Genomic DNA, 14,834 nt, shown 5'->3' with positions numbered 1-14,834 from the left:
TGCATGCATGCAACTTCTATTGATGTCAGTAAGAGTTGTGTGGGGACTAGATAATCTCCTGTTCTTGCAACAGGTTTGCTTGAGGTACACATTAGGGCAGAATTGGGCTCAGACTGTCACAGCATTGAAGATGAATGTTTATAAAAGTCAGGTAACAAATGCAGCAGACGATAAACCAGCCTTCTCCACAGCAGGTTCAGAAAATTGAGAAAAGTTCAGAATGTGTGACTCAGCCAGGACTCCCAGTGAGGTCAGTGGGAGTATCAGTTGAGTAAGGAGTGTGCAGCATTGAGCACCATGGGTGTAATAGAGATATGGCCAGCATCAGGCTCACTGGGCCCAGGGCAGAAAGCCCAAGCCCTGCCATGAGGGGCTGAAGCCCAAGCCCAAAGGCTTCAACCCCACGTAGTGGGGGGGGGGTTCGGGCTTCGGCTTCAGCCCCGCGCAGTTGCGGGGGTGGGCTCGGGCTTCAGCTTCAGCCCTGTGTGGTGGGTGCGGGGCTCAGCCCGCTCGGACTTTCTGCCCTGAGCCCCAGTGAGTCTAAGGGTGCCCGTGCCAAAGCCCAAGCCCCGCCACACAGGATTGAAGCCGAAGCCCGAGCAACTTAGCTTTGCAGGGCAATTGCTGTGCTTGCCACCCCCTAATGCCAGCCCTGAACAGAGAAATGAATTAGAGCAAAAAGCCCACTCCCGCCCATCCTTGTGAAGATGATTATATATAAAGGAGTGGTCAATACGTCTGTTAATTACTACATACCTGAAAACAAAGAGTTTGGTACATTGCAAAAGAGTATGGTAAAAGCAAGGACCCAGCACTGCAGCTGTCACTCAAGAGCCATCCCATTGACTTGGAGTAGCCCTAACATTGCAGCTTGTAAAATGTGCTGCATTCTTAAGCCTGCTTCCCTCTCTTCCTTGCCCCTCCTCTAGCCTCCATCCATTAAAAACATGTTATGCCTCAGTCTGGTGGCACAGGAGAACTCTGATGTCAGTGAAACACATACATTTCCCCTTATGAATTTGGGGAGCTGGCAATATCACTTCCAATACTAAATGATGATAATACATCAAGTGGGGGAAGTACAGAAAGTTGATGGTGTATGTCAAACACATGAATTGACCCATGTAAAACTGGGAGATGCTCACAGTTATGTTAAATAAAAAGCAAGACAGTTCCCAAAGGAAGGTAATGGTTTCCTAGGCCACTCACTGATTGCCAGGGTCAGGAAGTCATGGGGATAAGACTAGGAGAAATTAAAGTTTTCCCCCCTAGGTTTCTCTAGTTGCGTCAGAGGATGAATTTCAGCTGAGCTCTACTTTTCTACGCAAATCCATTTTCTGCAAATTGCTTCTGCTGACTCACCTGCTGATATGGGATTTTCTCCATCAGGCAGGGACCCAGGAGGACATATGCCATGTGACTTCTATGTGATCTTCTCCATGGGATCTGGGCACAAACTCAAAATACAAATGGAACATCAGTCTGATAAAGTTGACAGATTTGCAGAAAGAGACAATAAATAAAAATCAGAAAATACTTTTACAGAAATTTGCAGACACGAAAATAATAAACAAAGCTTCTTCACAGGTTGATATTGGATTAAATTCACCCCTATAGACAGCATGCTCCAGGCCCTCTAGTCTACTTAAGCCCCACTGAAGCCCTTAATGTGAAGTGTAATGGTTCATAGAACCTTGCATGGGTTCTGTGTCTGGGGGTGAGTGTGTAAGTTTTCATGGTCTTTCAGTGCATTAGCTTCAGGGTGATACTGCAGTCCAAATGTAAAAAAACATCATTTATTCATAAAGTCTGGCCTCCTTCTGCCACCGCCCTTGCTCCTGCCAGCACTGGTGGCATGGCTTCTCCCACTCCATTCCGGTGCAAGGAAATACACAGGGTTAGGTGCTGATGATGTACCACTAAATAGGTCTCTTCCATCTCTGCTTTCTGCCCTGGATTTTCAGAACATGCAGAAATACACATACGTAATTGGTGTGTGTAGTCATTGTGCGCGCATCTTAGCAGGTTATTTGTTCATGCAGTTGCCACTTTTGTGAGCGTAAGTGCAGTAATTGCACATGCCAGTTGTGCATACATATTGTTGCTCATGCACAATTAGAAACATTTGTGCCTCTGTGATTAATGGGAGACACCTTATTTATTACTTAAGGCGTGAGAAAAATAAGTATTAAGAGACGTCAAAAAGAAGTAAAATAGCCAACAGTAAATGAAGACTGACGGTTTGTCCCCACTGGGCCTGGAATTGCTATGATGTCAGAGCTGCCTGTTATTTACCATGAGCATAGTCATCTGCTATAGTCAGACAGCTCCCTTGGTGTTAATGGGAGTAATGTGATTACAAAGATGAGAACACGTGTGCTGCAGTGTGGGTGCACAATGGGACCAGCTGAGGATGCAGTGTGAGCCTTAAGATTGTAATTCCTTTGTTTTTCTTGGCTTCCCACAGAGTTATATTTAAAGGGAAACCTTCACACTGGAGGAAATTTAGGCAAAAAGAGAGTGTTTATACAGATCAGTGACTCCACCTTGCTCTCTTTATTTTAGTAAGAATCCCACTGAAGTCAATGGGAATTTTGTTGGAGTAAAGTGTGGTGTCAAATTCTGACTTGGCTGGCATTTTTCTGTGTTCTCTTTGCCCCTGATTCTGGTACTCTTATTCCAGTTGAGTGCCGCCTTACTCCTTGAGTAGTCCTATGCAAATATATGGAACTATTTGAAGAGTAGGGCACTTCATACTTTGAGGAAAGGTGGCAGAATCTGGCCCTTTGCTGTTCTGGGAGAGATCTGTTTCAGTAAAAGCTTTCCCCTTCAGAGCTCACTTTCTCCTTTGTGTGTGTCATCCTGAGAAGTCTGAATTCAATATTTATGGCATCCTCAGGCCAAATTAAGCCCCAGTGTAAGTGGGCACAACTCCCATTGATTTCATTTCCCCCTTTACACAGGGCTGCCGTTAGCCTGTAGGTTTTTTTGCCATGGATAGATTGGACCATTAGAATACTAAACAGTAGGATATCACTAGACCCAAGTGGAGTGAATGTCCATTCATTCCTTGGCATTGCAAGACGTGATGAGAAAATCAAGCTTCCAGCATCTAACTTTATAAAAGCAGAAGGAAGGACCCTGCTCCCAGTGGGGTCAATGGGAGCTGGATTGCGTCTGCGATCAGATGATATAGGTCTGTTTACTATTTCTGAAGTTGCCTTACAAAATTGAATCTGTATATAACATAGCTGTAGCGTAACTATTGCATGCAAGTTTCCATTTCATGTTTACTGGTGGTTTAAAAAATTCTTGGCAGAAAAATCTGGCATTATGTTGGTTTTTTATGTTGTTTTGTTGTGCTCAAAAGGTTATAAAGAAGCATGTGATCACTTGAATATTTCAGAGCATCAAGTAATCAAATACAGAGCACCCTTAGTATTACCAGTGGTTTTAACAACTTTTTTAAAACACTCATGTCGAGACAGGGCCACCCAGAGAGGGGGGCAAGTGGGACAATTTGCCCTGGGCCCCACAGGGGCCCCCACGAGAATATAGTATTCTATAGTATTGCAACTTTTTTTATGGAAGGGGCCCCTGAAATTGCTTTGCCCCAGGCCCCCTGAATCCTCTGGGCAGCCCTGTGTCGAGATTAAAGATGTAGACTGCTTGCCTGTTTTTTCTTGTCACTACATACTGTAGTTGACCTCTGGAACTTCTTTTTAGCCTTTCTCTTCACTCTAAGCCAAAATTAGCTTTCTTGACCACCCTTAAGGTCTTTAACAGACACACTGGTTTCCTGCCTAGGGTAATATTGTCATCTTACAAGTTTCTGCACATGATTAAGGAAAATATGTTATATGGTTATCTGTTCCTGGCCTTGTTTTTAAACTTTTTTTTAAAAGGTCTCATTTGCATGATTTCTAGGTTTGCTAGTGTTAGTCTAGATTAATGAGCAATCGACTCAGGCTGCCAAATTCAGATCTGGACCTGGACCCCAGCAACCAACTTTTGGACCCAAATATTGGGGATGTTCATCTCAGGTTTTTGCTTCAGACTCCTCTCTCATTTTAGTAGAAAGACCACAGAAAAAATGGGACCCCACCTCCTCCATTGCTCTGCGTAGAGGAGAAAAAATAAAACACAGCGGGCTCAATACTGTCGCCCAAACTGGGATTTAAATTGCAAAATGATGGGAGTTGGCCTACATGTCATCAGTTCCCTCTTCCCAGACTCACAACACCTCTGGAAGGGGGAGGATCTAGGGAGTGGGTTCTCTAGGTAGATTTCTTTCCCTAAGAACCTATAACATCTAGAAGATTAATCCTTGCTTAATTTGAGACACCTTCAAACTGGAGCTCTGTGTGTCACCAGTCCAGGCACAGATTAAGTTACATACCTTGGCTGCCAGTTCCTCTGAAGGAGAGGTACTGTGCACTGAAATTGAAAACCAGAGCAGAGGGGCAAGAGAACCACCACACCAGACATACTTCTGGGACTGGGGGCAAAGGCAGGCTAAGGTATAGATAACATGTGAGGGAACAAACATTCTGTACAGATATGTATTGTTCCTATTGATCTGATTGGTTCCAGTAGTGCCCATGTGCACGATGCAAACATAAAGTAGGGCACAGATCTTACAATCTAAAAGGCAAACAGACAGGCGAAGAAAGGAATACAAGAAACAAAGCAAAATGATCCAGATGGTGTTTAGACATATCTTGATGATACAATAGTTAGCTAATATTTAAAAAAAATTAGAAATATAAAACTCTCCCCAGTTGCTCCTCTCCCTAATTGGTATTAGTTGGACAGTTTCTGGTAGGCATGATAGTAGATGCATTGAGATCCTTGGGTTTGGAGCTGGGAATTCCCATGATTCCTAGTCCAGACCCCGGACCCTTTTTAATCTACCCCAAGACGAGAATGGGTTGGGTTCTCTGTATGTTAAATCATGCAGAGTTTTTTTTGCCTGCGTTTTTCCTTTCCATCGACTGTTCTGCAGAATGGGATGATTTGGCCTAAGTTACCACTAAAGGCAGTTAAAAGGTCTGGGAACAACTGATAGAAACTCTAAGAGGCTTGATGTGAATTCTAGACAGTTTACATCTGTATGGAAGTAGAACAAAACTCACCTAGAGTCCTAGGATACAGTAAATGTTGTAAAAGCCATGGCTCATGGGTGTGAGAGAATTCCTGCAGCATTTGTTTTAGTTACCAGAAATAATTTCTGAAAACATTGTCTTTGAGTTTATTCATTCTCCAAGTGCTTATATTAAGCACTAATTTTGTGTTGTGATAAGGAAACAGCTGCATTAGCTTTATTTTTCTCTATATACAATTTTACACGGCCCAAGAATCAAAATAAGGTGAAAACAACAAGTGCTGAAATGGAATGTGCTGGCAAGCCTGTGAAGGTTGAGGATTAGTATAGCTGGCCATATGTTGTCCTCAAGGATGGTGTCCTTTTCTTCCCTTTGTTTAGGTTTGTTGAGTTCCTAATAAATAATACTCCCAAAGAGCTCAGTCCTGTGCTTTGCTTTTCTCCCATCTGCCTTCACAATAGGACCAAACATAGTGGGCCAAATCCTCAACCCGCGCGCCCCCCCCCGCCCCCCCGCTGCCATCTGCTTTGCGTCACTCTGGCCGTGCAAACATCGGCGTCACTGGGTCGTGGGGGCTACCCTTGGCATGGAGGAATCTGCTAGTGGAGCAGAGCTGGCATATAGCACCAACCCCATTCATGCTGTCTGGAGTGTGCCCAGTGCTGCGCCCCGGTGATCCCTTTCTGGAAGAATGGCCTCTTCAGGGCTGTGACTACTCAATGCAATTTAGAGCAGCCCTGAGCCCCCAGCAACCCCCCGGGTTTGGGTGGTAACAGTGTAATGCAGACTTTGCCTCCTTTTCCTCAGCTACCAAGTACAGCTCAAGATACAGGCTGGTAAAATGTTGGTGTCTCCCTAATGTAGGGTGCAAATCTTGGTCCTAGCACTGGGTCTGAGTTAAACGGGTTTTGCTAAAGGGCTTTCCGAGGCTGTTTGGGGGAAATAGAACCCCAGGCTATGGAGCATCTGCTGCAGCTTCACTGCTTTAGCGCTCTCCATGGCTGCTGTTCCCCTTCTTCCTGGAGGCCTGTGAATCCCCATACCAGCACTCTTCCAGCATCACCCCAATGAAAAGAACAAATACGGCACTCCTTGCACTGCAGATGTTACTGGGGCTTTAGAGTATATTACATCACAGGACTCCTAGGTGCTACGTGCTTCAAAAGTGCTGCTTTAAAAACTGCCCCAAACCTCCCGAAAACAAAACACAATAGTAGGCCAATACATGTTTGAAATAAGCCAACTATTCGGTAGCTTTTCTTTGCCATGAGTCTGTTTCTTTTATGCCTAATTCTTAAATGCTACTAGCAGTTAGAAGCAATTTAAGAAAGAAACATAGTGTTGCTGGATGTCAGAAAAGTTTGATATGTGAGCTCTTTCACAAACACTCCCCTCCCCCTGTGTTATTACAGATATCAATGAGTGTGAAATCGGAGCCCATAACTGTGACAGGCATGCCACATGTACAAATACGGCAGGGAGTTTCAAATGTGAGTGCAGCTCAGGTTGGATTGGAGATGGCATCAAATGCTCAGGTGAGTTTCATACATTATGTCTGATTTAGCATTGTAAGCCATCAACAAAAGTGTTTACACAGCTGTGGACAGCAACATTGTATCTACAAACTTTAAAATAAATCGTCACACGTGTTAAAGATGTCAGTTTATCTTACACTACAAAGGAAGAATTCACTGTCCATGTGGGAGACATGTCAGCATGAACAGTTTCTCTTGCTTGGCTTGCAACACTGGTGGAAATGAAGCAATGTAGGGAGATAGTTTGTGCACTTGGGGGGGATAGCCTGACTCCATTGAAGTCAGTGGGAGTTTTGCCATTGACTTCAATGGAGCCAGGATTTTACCCTTTATCTTTAAGGGAAGGGTCTCGGTGGTTCCCAAGCGACACAGACATCCTAGCAAACTTTCTTAGCTGAGTTGCAAATATGCTGGAAATTCTCTGTCAGAGAAGAATATCTGAGTGGGGAAGGGAAGTGCCTGTCATGAAGAGAAGAAACAAATCTTCCTTCAAAATGAAAGAACAGCTGGACTGCTCTAAACTACTGAATGCACCAACCCAGAATATCCAGTGATAAATGCTGGATGTTTTATTGAAGTCTGTTAAAACATGTCAAGTAAAAAATCATAAATGTGTGTCTTGTTTTTGTGAAAGATTATTTAAAGTAGCGTTTCCCTGTGCTATGAACTGAGGAGTTTAAAGGTTGCATTGACGATGGATTTGGTTTTACTAATGCAATTTTTGTTATATTAAAGATCTGGACGAATGCTCCAATGGAACACACATGTGCAGCCCACATGCCAATTGCAAGAACACAATGGGCTCTTACCGTTGCCTTTGCAAGGACGGCTACACTGGGGATGGCTTCACTTGTACAGGTGAGCTTTCTTTTGGAGTGATTCAGCTCTCAGCATATAATAACCATGCATCTTAGTGACTAGTTCTAGGGAAAATTTATCCACTGCTTACAGGTAGACTAATTTAAATGTGCAATGTTGGGTCAATATTTACAATCTAAATCTAAAACCTGATCCTGCAGTCTTTCTATGTGCAGAATTCCCACTGAATTGGACTTTTAAGTGTGTATCAATTACAGGATCAGGATTGGGCAGCAAAGTGTTTTCTTTGATGCTTTCCATCCTCATGTTAAGGTGTATTATGATATGTCATGTTGTGATGTCTCCCATTTCATGTAGCATGACATCATCTGGCATGAAAAAGTTGACCAGTATAACTTGACAGCATTTTTTTTCCCTTGTGAGAATGGAAGGTTTTCATAACTGTTGCTTGTAAAGAGATGTGGGTGGCAAACTTATTAAAACAGCGCATGGCGGTATAATTGAACCAGTTAACAAACCAGATTATTGGCCACCCACGTAACATTTGAGTAATAGGGCACATCTGTTAAAATTCCTTTGTATAGTTGCCTAAAATGGTTTTTTTTTTTTCCTTTTCAGAAGTGAGCATGTGGTCACTGCCCTCTTATTGCATGATCAGCGTAGTACCCTCAGGATGTGGTGCTCATACATAAATGGGCCAAAGTAGCTACTTTTGAATAATGTCTTGTGTAAATTGTCACCAGAGAAATTCCCCACCCAGACTTAAGTCTTCTACTTTGAAGAACAGATTAGCATGTCACATCAGTCACTAGGAACTTTGCTATTGCTACTAATTTGATATAGAAGTTGATACTATATGATACTACATTGATAGGCTGCAGTATAAACCTGTACAATATATAGAGATACAGAGAGTGGGCCAGATCCTCAGCTGGGGTAAATCAGCAGCGCTCTGTTAATCTGTACCGGTTTACACCAGTTGAGAATCTAGCACCACATGCTTGAAGTTAATTACATTTGAATTATTCTGTTAATGCTCTTTATACAATTCATTCTTGAATTTGATTCAGCTTCTCAAATGGCCTTTGTAACCTTCATTTTTTTTATTTTCTATATGTTCTTCCTTAATTTTGAAGCGGATATGAACTGTATCTTTGGGAGTTTTTTTAATGAGTATTAATTAAGTTTCTGGATTTTGATAGAATTCATCTTGAAATCCTTGTCATGCTTATTACTCATGAATTTGAGAGCTGGATAGAATTCACTAGAGTAGACTAGTACTGTGTAGTGTTTCTGCACAGCTTTGGCAATGTGTGCACATCAATCCTGATATGCAGTATTTTTGCTTTTCCAATCCTGGATTTCTGTAAGCTGAGACTGCCAGCCAAGCTGCATTGCAGCAAACGTGCTGTTTTTGTGATGTGTACGATGTCAACTAAAGACTAAGAGCCAAACTTTCTGAGAGGCAGTGTAGTCCAGTGGCTAGGGCACTGTTCCCAGCTCGGCCACTGACCCATCGGATGACCTTCACCACTGTCTGGCTCTGTCTCCACTCCCTCTCTTTGTCTGTCTTTGTCTTGTTAGAGAGGAAACTCTTTGGAGCAGAGACTATCTCTTACCATTTATTTGTACGTTGTACAGCACCTCATACAGTAGAGACCTGATCTCAGTTGGGGCTCTACTGTTACACAGCAGTCACCAATCTCCCTCCACTTCCTGCTAATTTTAACCACTTTTAAAAAGCTAGACTAATTGCTTTTTTTTTTCCTTTTCATTAGAAATTGTATTTTCAAAGTGACAGAAATGCCCCAAGCCTTTTAGTATGACAAGAGCTGCACATAACCTGACTACAATTTCTTCTGCAAATGTTCTCAATTAATGTAACAGTTAAGACTTTTGGATATATATGTGTCTTAGCTGAACTGAACATCAGTGAGAAAAAAGATTTACAATATAATGCAATTCCTCTTCCTTTAACAGATCTTGATGAATGCTCAGAAAACCTGAATCTCTGTGAGAATGGGCAATGTCTCAATGCCCCCGGAGGGTATCGCTGTGAATGTGATATGGGATTTTTACCAAGTCCAGATGGGAAAGCATGTGAAGGTAATTCACTGTAACCTTTAAACAACACTCAACAAAATCTGCCTGAATAATATTTTATATTTGAAAAATGTTACAATTGGTTGCAGTTGTGTTTACTATTGAAAACTGCATTAGCTTCCAAAATATTTTAGGGTAAAGTTTTTTGTTACTTTTTTCAGTTCATGTATCTGGACACTGATTTTGGTTTCAGAGCTCTAAACACATAGCTATGGCGAATAAAAACAGCTCTTTGAGGAATCGTTTACTGCCACAAAGCTAGTTATTCACTGGTCTCGTGATCCAAAGGCTTTTCAGCCACTACTTCCCCTTGATCACTTTTTATCCTGTCTCCCTTTCTGCTCATATCTCTTCAGCAGAGGTTGTCATAATATTGTCTTTAACCTATAGGGAGGGGAGTGTGTGGGAAGCAAGGGACTGAGCCAATGCCCACTGAAGTCAATGGAAAGACTTTCAATGACTTCAGTAGGCTTTAGATCAGTCCCAGGTCTGCTGCAGTTTGGTAGTTGATAGCCAGCCCATTCTGAGCAGCTTCTGTGAAGTGCAAAAGCATATATATGTCAGCCCTGCAGAAGGGCACAGTTTATTAAGCTAATAAAGAGACAGATCTGAGCAAACAATGGGGAATTAAATCCTATGAATGTGTGATCAGATTCGAAAGTGTGTTGCCAGTCAACTCTTTGCGGCCCTTTTATATGAACTTTCAAGCGTTTGAGCTTTGCTAGTGCAAATACTTGTGAAAAGCAAATGTTTGCTGCAATCATGTTTCAAATTGTATATTTGATCGTAACATTTGAAAGCCACAGTTCATGTTGTAGTGATTTAGTAATTTAAGTCATCCATTCGAGGAACATAAGACACTATATGACAGATAACCTAGACAGCATAAATGTAAAAATTTAAATCTTGAATTTTCTCACTTAATTGTGTACAAACTACTCAAATGATAGAGGGGAAGTTACTTAAAAAATCACAAATAATTTTGAGTGTTGAAAATAAATTAGAATTTTTGCAATCTGTTTGATAATAGAACAAGAAGAGAAATGTAACGAATGAATAACTCCTTGTGAATTGTTTGCTCCGATCCATAAATAAATGCATATTTTCCCCAAGGCTGAGATCTTTCAACTCAACCATCCTAAATGCATTATAGATACTGGTATTTGATGAAGTTCATAAGCACACTATAAATAGGATCTAGTATTTTTTCCAGCAAAATTTGTTTCGTGTATTGTTTCGTACTAATAAAGGAAGAGACATGAATTGTGAAAGTTGAAATTCTGTGTAAACTAAAAACAAAATTAGATTTCTTAGTATTTCATCTATGAAACCATTTACTTTGAAACTATATAATCTTCAAACTAACTTTAACAGCCTGCATGGTGCCTCTCTCCTGTTGCTACAACAATCTTCTCTTGAATTCTCTGGTGTGTATGCTAACTGCAGAAGTATTTTAAAGTCCTTTGTAAACATGTTCTCTTTGTTACTGGATCAAGTTAGTCATTCATTATGCAGTTCATATAAGTATACTATAAACAGTGAGTCTGATACTGCAGTCCTCACTTAGGCAAAACACCATAGAAGTTACACCCAAGAAATAAGCACAGTATGTCTAATAATCTGTCATATGCAGTAAAACTGAATAAAAGGTGAATTTAATTTATTTGGAAAAGCCTGTGCATCACTTAAGTCCCACTTAACCCTTCAACTCCTTGTGCTTGCCATCTGCATAGAGCTGAATTTCACTTCCAAAGCAATTAAGTAAGGGGTTCTAGATTGGACTCTGTTGGGTACAAAGGCAAATCCTATATATTAGTATTGCAAATCTAAAATATATTTTACAAAACATGCAGGAGCAATCAGAATCCAGTTCCATGCTTAGTTTTCTGAACGCTTATTCAGACAAGATTTTAGTCCGAAGTTTATAGCGAAAAGATCACGGAACCTAATTTTCCCCTCCTTTTTGTTCTTACAGATATTGATGAGTGCTCCCTTCCTAACATCTGTGTCTATGGGACTTGTCATAACCTCCCTGGTCTATTCCGATGCGAGTGCGAGACAGGCTATGAACTGGACAGAACCGGTGGTAACTGCACAGGTGAAGACTGGTTTTAAACAAGATCATTTTTAACACAGCTAGCTGTCAATGGACTGGGCTGTTACCTAGGGCATCCATCATGTCAGAGGGGCAGCTGGGCCAAATTTGAGTGTTGTTATGACCCAGTGTGTCAGGTCACAATGCCACTCACTCAAACGCCAAATCCTGTGCTCTACGACTAAGAGGAGCCAGCTGCACACCAAAGTTTTGTCTAGAGTGGCAGACTCTTGAGCAGCCTCTGAACATAGCAGTTGTTATCTTGACCAACTCCTTAAGCAAAGCTCTAGCTATATCATAACAATTATAAATAAGAAAGTATGGAACTACACTAGATCCTTCAGTGCAAAACAGCACAGTGGGCAAAATAGGGACAGTAGGAATTTACACACAAATATTTTGCCTGATTTTGGGGGCTGTGCGGTCATCCCCGAATCTGTTCCCTGCTGAGGTGTGAATCCCTGGGGTTCCACTGGTCAAGGGAAGAGGAGATTGATGGAGAAGAGGTGTCGTGCCTTTCTTTCCACGTCTCCCACAGGTTGGGATCTGCTGGGCCCTGTACTTTCTGCTCCCAGAGACACATGGGACAATATGGCCCTCAAAATGATTTCTCTGCTTGATATTTTTGACCAATGTGATTAATGTTTTGGCCTCTCTTATGGTGCATTTCATTTTGTAGAATCATTCTTTCTGGCAAAAATGAAGTATTTCTCAGTGAAATATTGAATTCATGTTGGACTAGTGCTCTGCTTCCACAGTTTCAGTGGTGTTTTTTTGAGTGTAGATTTCTGTAGAGGGAACTTACACCCCACAACAAGCAATGGAACTGATTATTTCCTGAGACTGACATTCTGACACCTGGCATGTTGTTGGTTTAGGTGGAATATTGGGAATTCTCTAACTGCCCCTTTGTTGTTTCAGATGTTAACGAATGTGCAGATCCCACCACCTGTATCAGTGGCAAGTGTATCAATACCGCTGGCAGTTACACCTGTGAGTGCCCTCCTGATTTTGAGCTGAACCCCACCCGTGTTGGCTGTGTTGGTAAGCTGTCATTTCCTGTATTATTTAGAGACGAAGTGGCACAAAGGGGCAGTAACTCTAGCTTAAACAGCCAGCTGAGGATTCCCAGGGTATGATGGAAAGCTCTTGGAGCAGACTCTGCAGTTCCCGCCCTACTGCTCCTGGCTAATAGGGTGTGGTGAAGGGTAGGGAATGTGGCCTGAGCAGTACTGCACTTCAGCCATTCCCTGCTGCCAGAATAGCCCCTGGGGGCTTGTTGCAGCTGTGCACAATTTAGAGGCTGCTTTAAATTGCACCAGGGCCAAACCAGCCTCTGTCTGGCCTTAAGACTGAAGAAACACAAACGTGTGGCATAAAGCCAGCATACACCCTTGGATCCTGCTTTGAATGCAACTCGGCCAGACTTAATTATCATCATCAAAGGAGATACTCTCGCGAGTAAATTCTGGAGGATTAGGCCCCAACTTTCTCAGAACCTCCCTGTAGCTCTCTGGTCCTGGATTGTTTCCTTCGGTTGAAATGCCTTTTAATGTCTAAGTATATGTGTTGAATAGATGGTTTCAATTGTAAATCTCATTAATTTCAAGGACAGGAAAGAGGAGCAGTTCCTAGGATTGGAGGAAGGTGCTAATACAAGCATGTGAGAATAAGAATAGGCACCTAAATGATGAAGGACCTGGGTCTGCTCTTGCTCAGAAGTTCCTTAGTCTATGAGCAGTCCCACTGATTGCAGTGAGACTGTTCGCAGAGTGAGGTGCTGCCCAATGTAATCGTGACAGTAAATTACTTCCAACCACAGCTTTCTCATGTGAAATGAAGGTAATTTGGAGCTCTCGCTCTCTCTCAACATTGAGACTGCCCGAATATCATTAATTCACTTATTTGTATTACCATAGCACCTAGAAGCCCTAATCATGGACCAGGACCCCGTTGTGCTAGGCGCTGTACAAGCACAGAACAAAAAGATGGTTCCTGCTCCAAAGAGCTTACAACCGAAGCATGAGACAAGAGACAATAGATGGGGACAGACAGACAGAGAGGGGAAGCACAAGGAAACAAAACTTTCTTCCCTTCCATCAGATGTAATGTTTGTTTTTGTGTGCATTTTGAATAGACACACGTTCTGGCAACTGTTACTTGGATATTAAACCGCGAGGAGACAATGGAGATATAGTCTGCAGCAATGAGATTGGGGTTGGTGTTTCCAAGGCCTCTTGCTGTTGCTCCCTGGGGAGAGCTTGGGGCGTTCCCTGTGAACATTGCCCACCTGTGAACTCAAGTAAGTCAGCTTTACTGGATTATACCTAACCATATATGCATGCTTCTTTCTGTTTCTCTTCACTTTCTCTAGATAGTGGGAATGCTGGTAAAATAATGTACTAGGTACATACAAGTACTAAACTGCCTGAAAATTACACCAGTCATGGTACAAAATTTGCTGGCTTTGAAATATTATCAATCAGCAGGTGCATTGTAATGGCTCTTGCATGGTTGTGCTATTGCTTGGACACCAGAGTCTGTGTTAGCCAAGGAGAAAAGCGATACCTGATTTTGCACAGTGTGGCCTTGTTTCAGTATTAGACTGATTTATAATGTGTTATAATAAGCTTTACAAGTTCAAAGATCATTGTGATGAAGATGTTTAAACTATTTAAGGTTAATAAAATCTCTTTTGTTTTCAGCTGAATATAAGGTTCTGTGCCCTGGAGGGGAAGGATTCCGGCCAAACCCAATTACAGTTATATTGGAGGGTAATGCTTATTTTTTCATGCTTTTACATGTCTTAAATTGCAACATTCTATGACTAACTTGATTTTTCGTGGCATGAAATAATGTTAGTGTTGTTACTTTGTTAGATATTGATGAGTGTCAAGAACTACCTGGACTTTGCCAAGGAGGAAAATGTATTAATACATTTGGTAGTTTCCACTGTCAGTGTCCAAATGGCTACTATTTGAACGAAGAGTCTCGAGTCTGTGATGGTATGTAATCTTAGGGTTTACTCGGCATGGGCATTTATTTCTTATCAACGACTGGCAACTGAGCATCCATCAAAATGACCTGTTCCTTAAAAGAACACCAACAGTGTAATTGCAGAAATAGTAGAGCTGGTCAAAAATTTTCCTTAAAAGCGTTTTTCAACAGAAAATTCCT

General features: G+C 41.9%; 1 protein-coding gene across 2 annotated transcripts in view; it reads left to right on the top strand.

Annotated features, from left to right (window-relative positions):
• The window catches only part of FBN1 (fibrillin 1), a 216,332-nt gene that overhangs the window by 151,947 nt on the left and 49,551 nt on the right, over positions 1-14,834 (top strand). For both annotated transcript variants that reach the window (XM_024200606.3, XM_024200598.3), the window contains exons 33-40: positions 6,518-6,640; positions 7,376-7,498; positions 9,440-9,565; positions 11,538-11,660; positions 12,579-12,701; positions 13,795-13,959; positions 14,363-14,431; positions 14,537-14,662. In XM_024200606.3, the coding sequence (XP_024056374.1) occupies positions 6,518-6,640; positions 7,376-7,498; positions 9,440-9,565; positions 11,538-11,660; positions 12,579-12,701; positions 13,795-13,959; positions 14,363-14,431; positions 14,537-14,662 (978 nt within the window). The remainder of the gene's footprint in view (positions 1-6,517; positions 6,641-7,375; positions 7,499-9,439; positions 9,566-11,537; positions 11,661-12,578; positions 12,702-13,794; positions 13,960-14,362; positions 14,432-14,536; positions 14,663-14,834) is intronic.

Source organism: Terrapene carolina, unplaced genomic scaffold (assembly GCF_002925995.2).
Source record: "Terrapene carolina triunguis isolate 2854851 unplaced genomic scaffold, T_m_triunguis-2.0 Scaffold67, whole genome shotgun sequence".
Lineage (NCBI taxonomy): Eukaryota > Metazoa > Chordata > Testudines > Emydidae > Terrapene > Terrapene triunguis.
Note: the sequence above shows the minus strand (reverse complement) of the source record. Positions and strands in the feature narration are given on the sequence as shown.